The sequence below is a fragment of the Morus notabilis genome, unplaced genomic scaffold (genome assembly GCF_000414095.1).
Source record: "Morus notabilis unplaced genomic scaffold, ASM41409v2 Scaffold569, whole genome shotgun sequence".
In the NCBI taxonomy this organism is placed as follows: domain Eukaryota; kingdom Viridiplantae; phylum Streptophyta; class Magnoliopsida; order Rosales; family Moraceae; genus Morus; species Morus notabilis.
This window is the reverse complement of record NW_010357388.1, coordinates 14,860-34,167: the sequence shown is the minus strand read 5'-3', so window position 1 is coordinate 34,167 and position 19,308 is coordinate 14,860. Positions and strand designations below refer to the sequence as shown.

At 38.9% G+C, this 19,308-nt stretch overlaps 3 protein-coding genes across 4 annotated transcripts; 2 read left to right on the top strand and 1 right to left on the bottom strand.

The window, feature by feature from the left end:
* The first annotated feature begins 771 nt into the window (after window positions 1-771).
* On the top strand, window positions 772-6,851 carry LOC21387653 (probable ADP-ribosylation factor GTPase-activating protein AGD14). 2 transcript variants are annotated; one of them, XM_024169719.1, is made up of 11 exons: window positions 772-863; window positions 963-1,024; window positions 1,114-1,210; window positions 1,365-1,766; window positions 2,227-2,895; window positions 2,989-3,132; window positions 3,213-3,326; window positions 3,451-3,537; window positions 5,314-5,443; window positions 5,597-5,642; window positions 6,510-6,851. In XM_024169719.1, the coding sequence occupies exons 1-11, from the start codon at window positions 810-812 to the stop codon at window positions 6,562-6,564; spliced, it is 1,860 nt and encodes a 619-aa protein (XP_024025487.1). In that variant the 5' UTR covers window positions 772-809; the 3' UTR covers window positions 6,565-6,851. The 2 variants fall into 2 exon arrangements, 1 of the variants encoding a protein (XP_024025487.1); XR_002902744.1 differs by lacking the exons at window positions 5,597-5,642; window positions 6,510-6,851 and having other exon boundaries at window positions 3,426-3,537; window positions 5,314-5,391.
* Window positions 6,852-10,720: 3,869 nt separating this feature from the next.
* LOC21387651 (2,3-dimethylmalate lyase) lies at window positions 10,721-12,638 on the bottom strand. The gene is made up of 5 exons (XM_024169803.1): window positions 12,449-12,638; window positions 12,105-12,316; window positions 11,420-11,699; window positions 11,040-11,161; window positions 10,721-10,864 (listed from the first exon to the last, which is right to left on the bottom strand). The coding sequence occupies exons 1-5, from the start codon at window positions 12,600-12,602 to the stop codon at window positions 10,739-10,741; spliced, it is 894 nt and encodes a 297-aa protein (XP_024025571.1). The 5' UTR covers window positions 12,603-12,638; the 3' UTR covers window positions 10,721-10,738.
* Window positions 12,639-14,305: 1,667 nt separating this feature from the next.
* Window positions 14,306-16,156, top strand: LOC112092772. Its single transcript, XM_024169724.1, has 3 exons — window positions 14,306-14,441; window positions 14,555-14,698; window positions 15,579-16,156. Exons 1-3 carry the CDS (start codon window positions 14,306-14,308, stop codon window positions 16,154-16,156), a joined length of 858 nt encoding a protein of 285 aa, XP_024025492.1.
* Window positions 16,157-19,308: the final 3,152 nt, after the last annotated feature.

Below are 19,308 nucleotides of genomic sequence, written 5' to 3'. Positions count from 1 at the left end.
GCATATCACAAACCATAGACTAATTGGCAAGAATTTTCTCCGGTGGTCATAGTCCGTGTTCATGGTGATTATGGGAAGAGAGAAGATGGGTTATTACTAGAGCCACGATGATACCCAGCGTTGATGACCCGAAGCATGCAACTTGGGAGTTGGAAAATTCTCTTGTAATGGCGTGGCTAATAAACTCGATGGAGGAAAGAATCAGCCAAACTTATCTATTTCTACAGACAGAAAAGGCGATTTGGGATGCATCTACTATGTTCTTTATACATCACGCATCACGAAGCGGAAGATCTACATAGGGTCTTTTGTGTCGCACCAAATGACAAACATTGTATTTTCCAATATGGATGATTTTGCTCCTTAAATTATGGTGCCATGTTGTTGAAAGTGCAATGTGTCACATATACAAGATCAATTCTTGAGCAATTATTTGGTTCTTGAAAACTAAAGGTGTTTATTGTACCCTTTAAGGCCATGTTTGGTAGCTTGTATTGTTTGTGTAAGGTGTTTATACCTTAAGAATTACCGTGGAATGCACCACTAAGAGGATCTTGTTTTGGACGTTGAGGTTTTGCGTATTTACTTTATCAGCTTGGGTTCATGTCACATTTATATGCATACAAAAGTTACTTCATGATATGTAGGAATAAAGCTTTTGCTTTCTTCCTACTTGTCTTTTATGCAAAACTAAATCTGAACAATGAAAAACTCATTTGAATCCATAGAAGGGCTTTTTCCCCCTGATGAAGCATCCATATTTTTGTTTCTCCAGCCGTGAGTTTACTCATCGAGTCAAGTCTGTATCAATGGCCAAGTTTACATCCGAAGAAGTCGAAGCTCTCCAAAATGGTGGAAATCAGGTGTTTTTGTGTGTGTGTGTGTGTGTGTGTGGTGTTTTCTCCCTGGAAAAATGAGTTCCTATTCTCATTGTTATTGGCTTGGCCATTCAATTATTTCAGCGTGCAAGAGAAATATATTTGAAGGATTGGGACCTTCAGAGACAGCGATTACTGGACAGCAGGTCAGACCTATACAATTTATAATTTATAGCATATGTTTTGGGCATGTGAACCGAAAACACACTTTCCTGATCATGTTTCCTTCTGGCAGTGATGCTGACAAAATCCGGCAGTTCATCAAGGATGTATATGTGGATAGAAGATATGCAGGAGGAAAACCATCTGACAAGCCTCCAAGAGATATGCAGGCAAGAGATATTTGGGATTTGAATTCCTTTAGCAAGTATTAAAAAACTGTCTAGTCATTGATTTAACTTAGCCTTTGAATCATTATACAATAGCACTCTGACCTTACCCTAATGTACCATATAATATGACCTTATATGAGCCATGATTTGACAGAATCGCGGAGTTCGTGAAGATGAGACAAGACGTGCAAGTTCTTATCATTCCTATTCTCAAAGTCCACCTTATGATTATCAGTATGAGGATAGACGGTATGGAAAACAAGTAGCTGCACTTACAAGGAAACCTGGATCAGATCGGGGTGGGTATGGAGGGAAGGTGTCTGGCTTTGTCTACAGTCCTGATCGCCTCAGTGAACAAATGTATGACGACAGATTTGCCAATGAGGACTCTTTTTCTAGAGTTTCAGACTATTCTGTATCAAGTGGAGGTGATCCATTCAGATCAGGTACACAGTCCCCTAATTTTCAGAAGGATATTGGTTTCAGCAGTCCAACTTTTCAGCCTTCAAGGGGTGTTTCAAGTGAAGATCTTAGGAGCCAAGCAAGATTTCCAGAGGTATTTTGTGTACTCTAATAAGTTGCTATACTTCATGCATCTCAAGCAAAATGGATAAAAGAATTTCATTCTAACTGCTTTCATCTTCAAGGTTTTGGATTGCTTGCGTTTTTTTTTTTGTTTACTTGATAATTTCCTTTTGTAGAGTGCTGGTCTATTAAATTGTTCTATACAGGGAATGCGTTAGAAAAATTCTTATTTCTAAGTGAAAATCCTGCTCAACTTTTTTCTTCAGATCAAATGATTGTTATAATTCAATCAGTCCATTTTTGTGTCAGTTTAGGTGGGACCAAATAAATTAAGGAGCACCTTCATTTATGGGGTTTAACCACGCAACTGCGTCCTACTCCTAATTCTTATGTATTTATTCGTACTTTAAATCATGTTGCCTCGTTTTATAATTTCAAAGAAAAAAATGTTGTCCCGATTAATCACCTAATTCCGTTGTTTCTTTATTCAGAGAAGTAGGTCTGCTGGAAGCTTCGGCTCAATTGATAGCAACTTTATGTCTCAGAAGTCATTTAATTCAGGAGGTTTTACAGATGACGTCTTAAAGTCTGAACAAGCTGCTGACACTTTTCAAGAAAGATCATCCTTTCCTGGATCGTCTGTTCCTGGACGTTCTGATAGCTTGGATCTTTTCAAGGCGCCAACCATACCAAAGACGGTCTATTCAGCAGCACCAGTTGATCTGTTTAAGTTACCCGAAGCACCGTCCGCTTTATCACCACCATCACTAGTGTCCTCAGCTTCATCTGCTAACGAATTTCAGCCGACACAAACTTCTCCAACTTATTTAGAATGTTTTGCAGTTGCTGCTCAGCCAGAGTCAACTAAAATCTCCAATGAAATATTACGAGAATTTTCTGTCCCCAAAAGTGAAGGATGGGCAACATTTGATGTGCCTCAGCCCTCCACACCTATCTCAAGCAACGAGAAAATTAGCCCTACAGGCTTACCTTCTGGCAGTCGAGGGTCTGTAGGAAAGGTTGATATGTTTTCATCCTTAGATACAAGCATGCAATGGCCATCAGTTCAAAATTCTAGTTCAGATGTCTCTTCAAATATATCTAGTGCATGGAATGATAGCTTGCTAGATCTTATAGCTCCTAATGCTACAAGAACTCAGGTAAATAAAACTACAGTGTTCAGTTTTGCTGTGGAGAATTAATTGAGAATTGCAATGACTAAAAGATAAAAGGTTAACTTTTATCTGTTTCAGGAATCAGAGCAGTTATGGAATGCTTTTGAAGACTCTCTGGGGCAACCACATTTCGAGGATATTAAGCAGAATGGTGCACTACTTGTAGGAACGGATAAGGTTTCTTCAGCTGTTAATCAGCAGTTGGGCTTAACAGCTTTTGAGGTTGGTTGCATGAACTTTATAGTGCTTTTACATGGTGTTCATTTTTTCCCCCTTTTATTCTGAATGATGATGCTTTACAGATCTCCAGTTCCAATAGCATGCAAAGGACTTCCTCCCACGGTGAACCTCCTGCTCCCGTTTCATCATCCCTTGTAATGGGGCCATCATGTACTCCACCAATGCTTCCTTTAATGGTTTGTACTTTGCTTGTTTCCATGTTTTCTTTATGATTTTGGCCACTGTCCTTGATCCTTTTTATTTTTTATTATATATATATTTTTATCATTCTTCAGTGGCGAGATGTTTTGCTTTCAACAGGGAGAAATGGAATCACATTCAACTGATCGCGAGTCAACTAACCCATTTGATATTCCTTACGATTCAGAACTGGAAGAAAACAACATGGTAAAACCATCAGAGTTGACATGTCTGTGGTGGTCTCTTTCGTTTTCTTCCCCTTCCAATTTTCTTCCTTTCTCTTTGGTTGCTACAATTCTTGCAAAGTCTATACTGAAGTTCAATTTGATATATTGCTAAAGCTAATGCCCATTAGTGATTGTTATGGAAATAGACAAGTACAATCTTGTAAAGAAAAGAGATACCAAACTGATACAGAATCACATCATGATAATGAAATTTCTGCTAATACATACACCTACTAAAAATTGAGGAGTAACATAGTTTGATACAATATATTGTTCCTTGTCAAAAGGGTGATCATTTTGTTGCCACAATCTTTTGTTCCTTGGCATTTGTTTAGCCATATTCTAAGTTGATATATTGCTAACAATTGTCTTCAAGACAAAGTTATTATATTTTCGGTCTCCTGTGTGGCATTCGGCAACTAAAGTCATTTTTTTTTTTTACGTAAACGGAAATAAAAAGTCGAAAAGAGAGGAGATGATTTGCCGACAATGCTATTTTTATGCTCAACTTGCTATTGCTTATTTTTATGGTCATTCATTTTTTGCCTTTCTTTCTGAGATCGTCAATAATGCTTTGGGTTTTGCATCATCAGTAAGCACTTAAATAATTAAGAACCAACTTTGAGGAAACATCAATTAGAAAGCAGAAAAATATAGACGTCTATCTGTTTGTACAACAAGATGCTTTCTTGCATTTTCATTAGGGGGAGACTTTATACTAAAAGTGTATATGTATAGAATCTGGAGCACTCTAGAGCTTTATTTATAGCTGATCAAAATATGTAGTGTGGTTTTCAAACTCTAAAGTGCATCTTATTTGTAATTTTTGGCAGAATACAATTGCATATGAGATGAAATAATGGATATTGCTGGCTATCTTCTTTTTTTTTTTTTTTTTGGGTGGAAAAGAAACAGAACCTTTATTAATATAAATTATGGACAGTGCTAGCTAGCTTTCGCTGCTTTCCTCATTTATGTTTTCGTTTCGTTAATATTAAATTTTGACGAAATGTCTCTTTTAGTATAAGATGGGATCAAATATCATGGTGTGCTTTGGAAGACTGTGGTTGTGGTATGATATCTCATATGGATGCATTCATTAAACGATAACAAATTTTACAGCATTGTCTGTGGATTAAGAAGCAGTGAAGTTGTTACTGATTATCTGACTTGTTTACAAATTCATTAAATTCTACTTGGTCGTAGATGAGACAATGCTGTATGTTCGTATCTGGCTATTTGAAATTAGAATTATTACTTTTTTAATTGGTTGTTCTTCTTGTTGTTAAGTAAGAAAAAAGAAAACAAATTCAAATTTTATGTAAGCTGCTGGTGTTGTATGCATGATGGGTGATCTATTAAAATATATCTTATGTTATACTTTCCTAATATATTTCTTATGCATTTAACATCTTCAAGTTTGAAATGTGGATTTACTTACCCTCTTGTATATCACTTGGTGTCAATCTTTCTCGAGAAACTACCCTTTTACCAACTAGCTAATCAAATCCAAATCCTTTATTGGATACTATCTTGATTTGGGAAAGCTGAGTTCATTTCCATCACCTATGGAATAAAATAAGATAGCTAATCGGATCCAAATCCCATCTTAGATACTATCTTGATTTGAGAAAACTGAGTTCATTTCCATCACCTGTGGTATAAAATAAGAGTAAATGGAGGATCGCTTATATGGAGATTATGAATTTTTTGCATTTACTATCTCTAATTTGTCTTTGTTTAATTTATGTTTCAGTTTATGGACATGAGCTCCTTGCAAGCAGCTCTACCAAATGACCAACTGTCTTCCAGCTTCCTTGGTGGTGTATCTCAATCTTGGTTCCCTCCAAATTCAGTGACACCTTATATTCCATCAGCTGGACAAGGTAGGCCTGTACTTTCTAATGCCAGAGCTGCAAATCTGTTAATCAGTGGGAGTTCGGAGCTTTGATTAAATTCTTCATGATCGCACAAAACAACAAAATATTTATGCATATTAATCTTCTGTTTTTGTCTTTTCTGGTTCCGACGTGATGTAGGTGGGGTAACATATCCGGCTCCGCAAGCGCCAAGCTCTCAAATACCGTAAGTTATTTTTCTTCTTTCACTATTCTGGCCTTTTGATCTTCTGTAGTCGTGGATATCTTTACCTGTTTGTCTTTTAACTTAGTACGACATTATTCTATTGAAGTGATCGTCTGCCAGTTGATTTGGCATTGTTAGTCCATGAATCTTAAGCATAGTGATATTTTTGTCCCTAAACTTTTAATTTCTGGTCTATTAGTCCCTGAACTCGCAATTTTTGACAGGTTTAATAGTACCGTAGAGAACTTTGCATGTAACGTAACTCCTTCTATAAACTTTTAAGTTATCACGCGATAAACACATGATTATCTTTGTTAAATTTTAGAAATCGTTCGTCAATTTTAGTATTAGGGAGAAAGAGGAGATATATTAGAGAAGAAAGAGAGTTTTCAGAATTGAGTGAGGAGGAAGAAGAATAAGAGAGGAATGTCGAGGAGTTTTTGATATCATTAATCAATAATCAATGATCAATAATCAAATCTAAATTGCAATAACAGTGTTTAAAGCTATTTATAGAAAAGGAAATAACAAGAAAGATAAATTAACAAATAACAGAACTGAATTAGTTTTAGAAAACTTATTATTAAGAAATTGTATTTTAAATTGCTTTATACATTTACTATATTAAGTATTCCTCATAAGCTATTCTTATTCCTCATAAGATTGATGCTAGATTGAAATACATGCCAGTTAATAGAAAAATGTTAATGGTGCACGGTAGATTACTGCTGCATCACCCCAACCCAGTCCACCGTCTTGTTATGTGACAACGTTGAATGGCTACTACCCCATTGCAGCACTCAATAAATTCTCGTTGTGCGTCCATGCGGTGTGTAACTAAATACATTAATGACCATGTCTATTCTGGAATGCTCCAGCACAAGGGCCCGTTGCATCTATTGGAGGAAACCCTTTTGCATAAGGACTAATCTTAGGATGAGATTAGCGGTTCGTTCTATAAATTTTAGTTCTATAAGTTTGCCGTGTATGATAACTTTCAGCCTGTCTGCAAGGCCATGAACTTCTGTACTGTTTTTTTTTTTTGGTTGTACTTATGTTTTACATCTTTCGAGCATAATTTCTTACCTCTTTCTTTTTCCCGCTTTCCTTTTTGGCTGTATCTTCGTTACATCCAAGGAAATACATGCCGTTGGAAAATCCAGTTTACAGGGAAGTACCATGACCGTGAGCCTTCATTTTTATTTTTAGTAAGAGCCTCTAAACCCTTTAGTAATGCTACTTCCTAGGCTTCTATGGCTTTATTATCTTGAGCCGTTAATTAATACCTGGAATAGTCCGTGAATAACTGGTAATTTGACCTTATTTTGGCTTCTTAAAACAAGATATTAAAACAAGGACCTCATCCAAATTTAATTGAGAAAAGGGGGAATGAGAACTTACAACAAGAAAGTAACCCTTCTTTGAAGAGACTACTTTGAGTTAAAATTGTAACTTGAGTTTGTGTTTGGTTGTGTACATTTGAGTTATGGTTTGAGATAAGAATCTTTTTGAGTTTGTATTTAAGTGAGTCAAAACTTGAATTTGTATTTAGATATAGGGTTCGTTTAGTTCGCTGATTTGAGTTTTTAATTTGAGTTGATATGTGACTTTATGTGAGAACTTTTTACTGCAGTTAAAAAGTTAGATGTAATTGTTTCTGAGAGTTTTTTACTATTGTAAAACTCAAATTTTAAACTCGAATAGGTGAAATGAATGGGGCTATAGTATTTTAATAAAAACTCAATGGTGATGAAAAATTTTAATAGGGTATATGGGTGGGGTTTTATTGGTGTTTTCATTGTCAATACGCAGAAAAAAAAATCTCAATCAAGATTAAAATGAAAAAGTTATAGCATTTTTAAGAATAAAAAAAATATTGTTCATTAATTTGAGTTCGAGTTTCTGAACTCGAGTTAAAGGAGAAACGTAAACTCAAGTTTTAGTCCTAAACTTGAGTTCAAACTCGAGTTTAAACTCGAGTTTAAACTTAAAAGAACATGAACTTGAATAAAGTTTGAACTCAAGTTGTCTTTTTTTGAGTTTTTGAAGCTGCCGAACAAAGCCTACAATTTTGAGTGTAGATGTGATTTTTTTTTGGTAGCATGACGGGGGATATTATCAAAAAGAGAAAAGGAAACAAATATTTTTTAAATTATATGAGTCTGAATTTTTATTCTTTATTTTTTATTAATATCTTTTTTATTTGGATAATAATTAAGAGAAAATAGTAAAAATGAATTCAAGCACTCTAAGGGTAAGTTTAATAATTTTCTCTATCAGAAATAAAGTAGAGTAGGTATTGGTTGTTTTGTTAGAAGAGACCCAAAAACTATTTTCATAATTGAATGTCATTGAATTTGGTAAATAGATGATAACTGATAACAATATCAATGAATCAATGATTGACCCTTCATTTGGGATTTCTTTGGGCTTGTTATTTTGAGTGAAAAACTCAAGAAAAGATAATTCGAGTTACAACTTTATTCGAGTTCATGTTCTTTTAAGTTTACACTCGAGTTTAAACTCGAGTTCAAACTCAAGTTTAGGACTAAAACTCGAGTTCAAGTTTTTCCTTCAACTCGAGTTCAGAAACTCGAACTCAAATTAATTAACAGTATTTTTTCTATTCTTAAAAATGCTATAACCTTTTCGTTTTAATTCTGATTGAGATGATTTTTTTTCTATGCGTTGACAACGAAAAGACGAATAAAACCCGACCTATATACCCTATTAAAATTTTTCATCAGCATTGAGTTTTTATTAAAATACTATCTAAATACAAATTCAAGTTTTGACTCACTCAAACACAAACTCAAAAAGATTCTTATCTCAAACCATAACTCAAATGTACACAACCAAATACAAACTCAAGTTAGAAATTCAACTTAAGTTATAACTCAAATTCAACTCAAGAATTATACTCAAGTTAAACTCCAAAAGAACAAGCCATTAATAAGTTGTCTTGTACAAATGACTAATGTTGTAAGGGCTAATTTGCCAGTTGCTTCATGGTCCCCAACTTTTTTCTGTGGTATTTAAATCCCATCCTCTCCAAATGGTACAAACAGTACCCTTCTCCTCGTTAGATGGCCATTTCTCCATCAATGCTGATTTCTAAGAGGTATTTCATGCAATAAAGGTTTCTTGCTACTAATTTCATTCACCATTCCCTTTAGGCCTCTATTTTTTAATTGAATTGGGTTTAATTTAAAAATTAATTTAATTAAACAAGATTAATTAACGAAAATCTAAGGAAATAAATATTTACAAAGTAAATACTAAAATATATTGCTCCGGAGTCTTTCTTTTACAAATAATGCTAAAACAGTTCATAAATTTATAATTTTTCTCAATATATTACAACTCTGAGATAACGCTGACTAATACATTTACATACACAAAATACAGTCCAACTCAGAATTAAAAAATTGTAAAACCAAGATAAAACGAACCATCTTGAATCTCAAGCCTTCAATCTATTGGCATCAATTTTACCGCGCTACAAATCAAATTGCTAACTCTGCAGGGAAAAACATTTTAAGCAAGGGTGAGCTAAATGTCCAGTAGGAGAAAACAGGATAACGACAATAAAAACAAGAAAGAGATGATAATCACAATGACTGAAATATTGATCAAAACCATGACGCGTAATTCAAGTGCATGTAAGAGAAATATGAAAAATAGGTGAATCTTAACAAATGCAACTAAATGCAGAATAGAACTGATAATTAAGTATTTCAATAATTCTTTTAAAATACTATATCATTTTCAAATTCATTTCAAAAGTGATAAGGCATCCGGTATCTAAATAGTCTACAAAATACTATGTATTTTGCAATTCTATTAGACACTAGGATATCTAAATAATTTGTAAGTAGGTGAAAGATAAAAATCATGCGCCGGTAGTTTGAAATACTCTTTCAAAATACCGCTACGTAGTTTAGTGCAAAGCCAAATCACCACCCATGCTGCGGAGTAGCCTGTACGGGTTTCGGGACCTACCCTCAAGGATACGATCTCCATATCTCAATCTCTGTGGCCATCATGCTGAAATCAACTATCTAAAATGCTCATTAGATAGCGTTTGAAAACTCATATATATCATGCTCGAATTATCTCAATTCGAGACTTTTCGAAAATCATGATTCGTGAGCTCAAATTTTTGGGAAGGTATTTCATATATATAATTGTTATATATATGTTTAGACATGCTTTCCAAAATTTTTTTTTAAAGTCTGGATTTACCAAGTTCGTATTAGTAGGAAAAAAGTGAAAATCTAATGGTAAATCTCGGATATAAACGGTAAATCTAGGACTTACAAAGAATGTATTTTTAAAATTTCAGTTGGTTGTAAATTCAGATAATAGGAGATATCTTGTACAATCACGTGGAGAGCTCTTCCAAGTTGAAAGGCATATTTCAGAAGATGCAGTTATTCGTTCAGCAACAACATTCAAAGTTTACAAAGTGGAGTTTGACGAGGAAAAGTGGAGTTTACAAAGGCACACAGTAATGCTAGCCTAATAAACTGAAAACCAGCCTGAACTCTAAGGTCCTAAGGTTAAGAAGAAATAATGGCTTTATATCTTTTCCATGTGGGACAGTTTTTCCCAATTTTATGGGAGTTTTCCTTTGATTTTAACGTCATTTGAGTATTTTGGAAGTCAATTTCTCATTCACTCATTCACCATTTGAGCTTATGAATATGACATTTTTATCTCATTGCAATGGAGAATATAAATTTAAATTGAATCAACACTAACACATGGAGTTAAATAGTTGTTCTTTTGTTTGTTTGTTTGGTTTTTTTTTTTTGGTGGCTAAAAAGGAAACAAAGGCCTGCAGGCATACAAAGGGCAGGCAGCCATGTATGAAAGGCCCCGAAAGCAAACGAACAAAACAAACCAACAAAGAGTAAACCAGCAACACACTTCAAAATAACTAAACTTAAAGAGACATCTCCAACCAAACTTGAGAACACTAAAAGTAGTTCGTTTGACATCACACATCAAATGATGATGAATCGCTCAGCTGACATGTATATGTTTGGAGATGTGTTAGGAGACTCTGTCTTGGTCTTGTCCAAGCCTAAGGCTTAAACAATATAGCGCTTCTCTTCTTCATAAAAGACGTGGAAGCCTAAGATTTCCTTCAACTTTTCTAAAGACGGCACTTTTCCAGGACCAGGGACACCGCCACCTTTAATGGCAGCAAGAGCATCCTGCATTCATATTTTGTCCTCAATTAATATATATAGTTCTGGTTAATTTCCTTCTTTCGGTTGCTGTTTTTTTTTTTTTCTTTTTCTTTTTACCCTGAGAGAATCCACAGTACTTTCTCCGAAAGAGGTCATAAATAAGAATAGAAATTAAAAGAAAAATGTTTAGATGTTTAACCTGTATGGCTAGAATAGATGCTCCGAGCAAGCAAAACGGGTAGGCCACGAGTTTATATCCAAAACTGGCCATTTCTTCAGGATTGGGAAATGGTGTGCCCCCATCTTCACCCATATTGGCGACCTACACACACACATAATAATCAAGGAGCTCCATCAATTAATTAATATCTTCACCCATATTGGCGACCTATACACACACACATATAATAATCAAGGAGCTCCATCAATTAATTAATCACTACAAACCAAACCTTTTTTTATATAGATGTATATAGTAGAACAATCAAAATTAAGAGTACGTATAGGAGTAGTATTATAAAAAGGGCATGCAGTCAAGAAAAATTAAACATTCCTATATGTATATATAATTATATGGTAGTTTTGGAACATGGGGAACGGCATTACAGAAAGCCTTCATCTCGTCTTTTGAAAATAGATTATCAAGAAAAATGACGTCTGCTCCGGCATCAGCAAAAGTTTTCATCCTCCAGAGTGCTTCCTCAAAAGACACTGCCAGTCGAGCATCAGTGCGTCTTACAATCACAATGTCGGTGCCACTCTCGCTCCGTGCATCTACGGCGGCTTTTATCCGCATCACTGCCTCCTCTTTTGACACCACTTTCCTCTGTGGTCCTTCACCAGCTGCTTTTACAGATACCTTCACAAGTACATATATATCTTTAGTATTTCTCATAAATTAAGATTGGCATGAAGATTTTAATATTCTAGTTCAATCTAGTGTTTGTTTTTAAAAAGTGAAAAATGATTCTTAAAACTCCGTATTATGTTTAGATAGTTCTGATTTAAAATTTAAATCCTGATGTGCTATTTTAAACTAAAATCAGCTCAAAAAATAAAATCAACCCCTTAGTGTTAGATAGTTCAAATTCTTGATTCTGATTTCGATTCCAGAATGATAATTTGGACCCTGAATTATGGTTCTGAGTTTAAAACTAAAATCACTCAGATTGTAGAACTAAAACCACCACATTATAGCTTAAAGTATATTATATATATGATCTCCATGACCACATCAATATATGAGAAGACAATTAACTAGAACCTGATCATCAATCATAACCCCACCAAATCCAGCTTTGATAAATCCCCTGACGCTTCTTTTAAGCATCATCGCGTTCCCGAATCCATCATCAGCATCTCCAATTACAGGAATCGAAACAGCTTCAGTGACTTGTCGTCCCTGATCCACCGTTTCTCCATACGAGACAATATCTGTGTCTGGCAATCCATATCTAGCAGCTGCTATATGAAACCCTGAAACAAGTAGTACAAGCTAGCTAGCACATTAACAAACCACCAGATATTTTTATTTTTCATTGCAACATTTCTTCAATACTTATGCATGCTTGCTTGATTGATAGACAGACAGTGAAATTATTCACATACCACCAGTAAAGCAGTAGGGAAACCCTGCTTTCTCTACCAACATAGCACTAAGACCATCATAAACAACTGGGCCTTGGTGAATCCCCGGCGCCTCCAGAACCCGCGGGAGCACCTTCGCCGGAGACTCGCGTTTCACTATGGGCTGAACACTCATTCTCACTCACTGAGTCGCTCTCTGTTTCACTTTTGACTCGATGGTTGGCAGTGGCATGCACACAACGTCTGTATGTGTATATATATATAGTTGTTGCAGTGTGGAGGTGGGTTGTTTGCCATTTCTGTTACAAGAAAAGAGTGTCTTCTTGTACAACGTGTACAACGTGGGTCACGCTCTCACGCTTTACACGTATTGAGATAGAGTTAAGAGGTCATATATTAATTTACTATGCAGATTAGGTTTCTATTTGCCCTACCAAAATTTATTGATGCCCCCTTTATAATATATTAGTTCCTAAAGATACCCCTTAATTTTTGTAGATATTCTCTTTTTCTTCATCTTTGCTAGTATCTATCAAATAAAATTTAATATTTAATTTAATGGACACATTTTCTTGATTTGATATTGTTGTGTGGGAAAATATGTGTTGACATGTCGGATACCGATGATGCTCCACGTGGCACAAAACCCGCCACGTCAGGTAGCCATCGACGCCTAAAGCTCATTTCCCTCTCCGTTATCTGATGAAAAGCCCGACCGTATGGGACGATTCATAAAACCCTCAACACTACATACAATCGAGGCCTACGTGATGTGCTCGCAGTAGAAGCGGCGCCATGAGAGGGTCGACCAAGGCAGAGGTTGTGCCCTGTGAAGTATAGTGTAGGCGCAGAGGGCAGACTGCATGAATATGGGTCCACGTCCCAAGAAAGGCCTCTGAGTGGACAAGGAGAAATCCTTAGGTTACGTCTGGGTTTGGAGAAGGTCAGTAGCACAGAAAATGATTACTTGCCCACGAACTACCTAGAATGGACCAATAAAAGCCACAAAGGATCAACAGAGCCGCAATAGTGAAAAAGTGGATGAATGAACAGTAAAAAAGGTGCTGAGAAGCTACGATCTAGGAAGGTAGGATGGTAGGCTACTTGAGAGAAACCATCATTAGACCCCCTGTGACAGTCCGTCCAAAAGGACCCATATGTAATCCAAAGGCTATAAAAAGGAAAAAGCCCCAGAGAGAAAGAGAGAGTCTTTTTGTAACGGAAAAAGAACAAAAAAGAAATACAATTAGCAGTGGATGTAGCTCTTGTTTAATAGAGTGAACCACTATAAACTCGTGAGTGTCTTTACTTGCGTTTTTAGGCAATACCTCCTATAATATCCCTAAAAAACAAGCACTGACACTAAAATATTCTGAGAAAACTACAAGTTTTGACCAGTAAACCAACGAACCTCCGAGGGGTAATCCCGTGTAATATTGTTGACGAAAATCAACCGTCAACAATTGGCGACTCCACTGGGGACTGTACCCAGAATCTCTGGTTCGTGTGTTTAGGACCCAAGACAACTAAGAAGTAACCAGCGATGATGCCTTTGAGAAGAGGGAAAAACAGCGCTGTGAATCAAGGCAGCCAAACGGAGGAGAACGTCGCATATCCGGCCAACCACAAGGGCGGGGAAGATCAACCCAACCAGGGGAACCAACCCCCTGGTGGGGAACAAAATTCCACACCCGAGCATACCACATCTTGATCCGGTACAAATGCAGGTCCAGTTGAACGCTCTGACCGACTTGGTTCGAGGGCTGGAGAGCACTAGTGAATAGACGCTTCATGCCCCCTCTAGAGGACGACCCGATACGCTCTGACCGACTTGGTTCGAGGGCTGGAGAGCACTAGTGAATAGACGAGAGACGCTTCATGCCCCCTCTAGAGGACGACCCGAGACCACCAAGTGCTGCTGTGGCCGGGAACCAGTGCGGTGCCCCAAAAGGGATCAGGGAGAGTGAAAATGTCAGAGGCGATAACCCGAGGCCTCGACCGTCTAAGTCCCTCGGTGGCCGACAAAGGGCCGCAAGGCGATGAGCCCAAGAGAAAGGAGTTGTTAGAGGTCTGGAGAACCCTGAAGTGCCACCTCGAAACCCAGGTGTGAATATCCTGGGGATTCAGGGTTGGTGCAAAGGGACGGAGACCTGAAGAATAAGCTAGATGCCAGGAAGGCAGGAGCCTCGGAAGGGGTCAGTTCTGCCATCTCAACGGAGCAGGTAAAGGCCATCATAGAGCGCATGGCGAGCTTAGAAGAAAAGCTCACAGGTGATGTCGCCGGTATAAAAAAGAGTGTGAAAATCCAAGTAAGTCACCTGTAAAGGAACTTGGGGCAGTTGGCGGAGGTGGTTAATGTCAACATTGCTCCCAGTCGAACTCATGACCACCTTTTTACCGCCGAAATCATGGCACCACCTCTCCCAGACAAATTTAAGTCCCCGTCGATCCCGCCATATGACGGCAGAGGGGATCCAATGACCATCTAGAGATGTACATGAGACACATGCTCCTGCATGGATACACAGAAGAAATAATGTGCCGAGCATTCTGGAACCACTAGAAAGATTCTGCCCGGAGATGGTTCCGGACGCTCAAGCCAGACTCAATCTCTAGCTGGGAGGAATTGAAGGAAGCCTTCTCCCTCTAGTTCATCGGGGTAAAGAAGTATATCCCGCCAAAGTAAAATCTGACAATGGTTTACCAAAAACCAAACGAATCATTAAAAGAGTAGCTGGCAAGGTACAGAGAGGCCGTTGCTGCTACATTGGATATGATGGATCAGGAAGCTCTGATGGGGGCTCTATCAAGTATGAAAAAGACCACACCATTCAAACGCGATCTGAACTAAAAGCCACTAGCCACCTACAAAGCATTCTTAGCAGGAGCGCAGGGGTATATCAACGCCGAAGAGGCCGATGCCAATGATCCCGAGCACAGATCCAATAAAAACAAAGGAATAGAGCAAGGGTCGACCTCGGGAAAACAAGACAATTGAAAACGTCGAGGTGGAGATAAACAGGTCGCGTCGGCGTCGAACCTTCCAGAAACAAAGAAGCCCAGGCAAGAGGAAAATTGGAAGACTCGCCCATTTTAACGATATGACTCCTACCATGAGCTGACCATAGGGCCTGAAGAGGTATTTAATCAGGTTGGCTGAGGAAACTTGTTGCGCTGACCAGAACCTATGAAGTTGGATCCAAACCGGAAGAATCAGAATACTGCAGGTTCCATGGGGACGTCGGCCACAACACCAACGACTGCACCAACCTGAAGGATGAGATTGAAAGACTAATCTGCGAGGGAAGGTTGCAAGAGTTCAAAGCTGATAAGAGAGGTGATGGCCACAGAAATGGTGGTCAGCGTTGGGAGGATAATAGACGTCGAGAAGACCGTGAGCCAGTCGGTGTCATAAGGACCACCCATGGGGGACCATATCTTAGGGGGGATTCAAGGAGATCCCAAAAGAATTATGCCTATGAGGCGAGACAGGTGTATCAAGAGAGGTTTTGGAACCTTTCAACGGCCAAACCTACAAAGGTAGCAAAATTTGGTGGTACTGAAGTGGTATTCACAGAGGAGGATGTGACTGGGGTTCATTTCCCCCACAATGACGCCTTGGTAGTAGAGGCAATGGTTGGAAACCACATCATATGCAGGATCCTCGTGGACAACGGGAGCTCGGTGGACATCCTATACTCCGATTGCCTGGAAAAAAGGGAATTCTAGGAGAGCAACTGGAGAAAATGTCCCGACCATTATACGTGTTCATAGGAGACTCAGTCATCCCCCGGGGAACAATCAGGCTGCCTGTGACTACAGGAGAAAAGCCTAGGAAAATAACTATGATGGTAAATTTTATGGTAATTAAAGGAGGCTCACAATACAATGTTGTGATCAGGAGGCCGACCCTTCAGGCACTGAGAGCAATAACATCCATCTACTATCAAAAGGTTAAATTCCTGATCCCTTATGGCGTGGGAGAAATGAAGAGCAATCAATACGAGTCCAGGGTTGCATACTCAGATGCCATTCGGGGATATGATCAACCAGGGAGACGAGAAGCAAGAATGGTACATCAAGGACCATTTGAAGACATAGATCCTAGAATCGAAGAGGAGATTGCATGGTCCTAACCAATCGAGCAATTGGTGGAAATCCAGGTAGATAACGAGAAGCTGATGAGGGTACTAAAGATAGGCTCGGATTTGCCCCCAGCATTTAGAGTTGAAGTTGAAAACTTCCTGAAGAAAAATCTGGATGTGTTTGCATGGACGCATGCCGATATGGTAGGAATTGACTCTGACATCATGTGCCATACTTTGAATGCCGACCCCTCTTTTCCTCCTAAACGCCAAAAGCGCTGACCGATGAATCCGGAGAGGTACGAGGCATTAAAGGAAGAAGTCGACAAACTCATTAATAATGGCTTCATCAGGGAGGCTCATTATCCTAGATGGGTTTTAAACCCTTTCCTGGTGATAAAACCTAACGGGAAGTGGAGGACCTGTGTTGACTTTAGCGACCTTAACAAGGCTTGCCCACTCCCCCGAATAGATCAGATGGTCGACGTTAATGCCAGACACGAGTTGTTAAGCTTCATGGATGCCTACTCTGGTCATAACCAGATTCCCATGCACTCATCTGACGAAGCGCACACATAATTCATAAAAGACAGGAGCCTCTATTGCTACAAGGTAATGCCCTTTGACTTGAAGAACACCGGGGCAACATACCAGAGGCTGGTAAACAAAATGTTTGCTGATCAGATCGGGAAGACAATGGAGGTAAATGTCGATGACATGTTGGTAAAAAGCACTAAGGTGGGACGTCACGTCATGCACTTAAGGGAAATGTTTGATGTATTGAAAAAATATCGCATGAAGCTAAATCCCCTGAAGTGTGCTTTCAGAGTTGGATCAGGAAAAATTCTAGGGTTTATGGTCAGTAACAGAGGAATAGAGGCTAACCCCGAAAAAATAAGAGCCTTGCAAGACATGAGGTACCCCGCAAAATCAAAGGAAGTTCAGAGGTTGACAAGATGCATAGCTGCTCTTAATAGGTTCATATCTAAGGTGACGGACAAGTGTGTGCCCTTCTTCGACGCATTAAAAGGAAGTAAGCGGTTTGAGTGGACGCTATAATGTGAGGAAGCCTTCCAAAGGCTGAAGGAGCACTTAGGCAGACCCCCTATTCTATCCAAACCTATCCCAGGCGAGGGGCTAAGCTTATATCTCTCCATTTCAAAGCATGCCGTAAGTTCTGTGCTCATTAGGGAAGAAGAAAGGGTCCAGTTGCCTCGCCTTGATGGTGGCCTCAAGGAAGCTTCGACATTGTTTCTAGGCCCACACCATACAGGTTCTGACAAATCACCTACTCAGGCAAGCATTGTAGAAGCCTAAAACTTCCGGCCGACTCCTAAAATGGTCGGTGGAATTGAGCCAGTTTGACATTGAATACGTACCAAGGATAACGATCAAAGGGCAGGTGTTAGCTGATTTTATGGCAGAATTTTCCCACAGGTCAGTAGTGGCCAAAGATGAGGGGATCAGCAAAATGGAGTGGAAACTCTACGTAGATGGAGCAACAAATGAAACTGGATCAGGAGCAGGTGTCATGCTAATAAGTCCAAAGGGCCACAAAATCACCTCAACGGTGCGTTTCAAATATAAGGTCTCGAACAATGAAGCAGAATACGAGGCGCTGATAGTAGGATTATGGTTGGCAAGCCACTTAAAGATTGAAAGCCTTGGCATTTTTAATGACTCTACTATGTGGTCAGGCAAGTAAAGGAAGAGTATCAGGCACGCATCGAAAGAATGGAGACATACTTGAGAAAGGCAAATGAAGAGCTCATTAAGTTCAAAAACTATGAAATTGTACAGGTACCCAGAGCCAAAAATACAAATGCCGACACCTTGGCCAAACTGGTGTCCTCTAAGGATTCGGATACGCTAGGGGTCGTCCCCATTGAAGAATTGGAATGGCCATCAATTGAAGAGACATTTGAAGTCTTGACAACCCAGGCAACCGAAAATTGGATGACATCACTCGTCTAATACTTGATGAATGCAGAGCTACCCAATGATAAGGATGATGCTGAAGGGTCAAATATAGAGCTGCCAGGTACTTATTATATAATGACCGGGGAGTCCTCCGAGAGATCCATGAAGGAGTGTATGGTAATCATACTTAAGGGCAATCTTTAGCTCTTAAGGTTTTGAGGCAGGGGTACTATTGGTCTACGCTTAAAAAAGAAGCGTATCAATATGCTCAGTGTTGCGATAAGTGCCAACGATATGCCACAATTCCTAGAGCGCCCCTAGAAAACCTAACTTTCATTCTTAGCCCGTGGCCTTTCGCCAAATGGAGGGTCGACCTGATTGGACCTTTGCACCTCGCACCGGGAGGTTTTCAGTTTGCCATCATCGCCGTGGATTATTACACTAAGTGGGCCGAGGCAAAAGCCCTTACCTCGACCACATAGACTATCTAAACAAACTTCATTTGGAACAACATTGTGTGCATGTTTGGGGTTTCGCATTCGATCGTGTCCGACAATGATAAACAATTCAATAATCCCTCGACGCGGAAATTTTGTGATGATTTGGGCATTCAAAAAGACTATTCAGCTCCGATACATCCACAGTCCAACGGTTAAGTTGAGGCCGTCAACAAAATCCTAAAGTACACTCTGAAGAAAAAGCTGGATGACTTGAAGGGAAAATAGGCTGAAGAACTCCCAAAGGTCATATGGGCGTATAGGATGATGAGTCAAACTACGATGGGTGAAACACCTTTCTCTATGACATATGGAGTCGAGGCAGTACTCCTCATTGAAATCGGGGTGCCGACGTTAAGAACGGTCGCGTATGAGGACA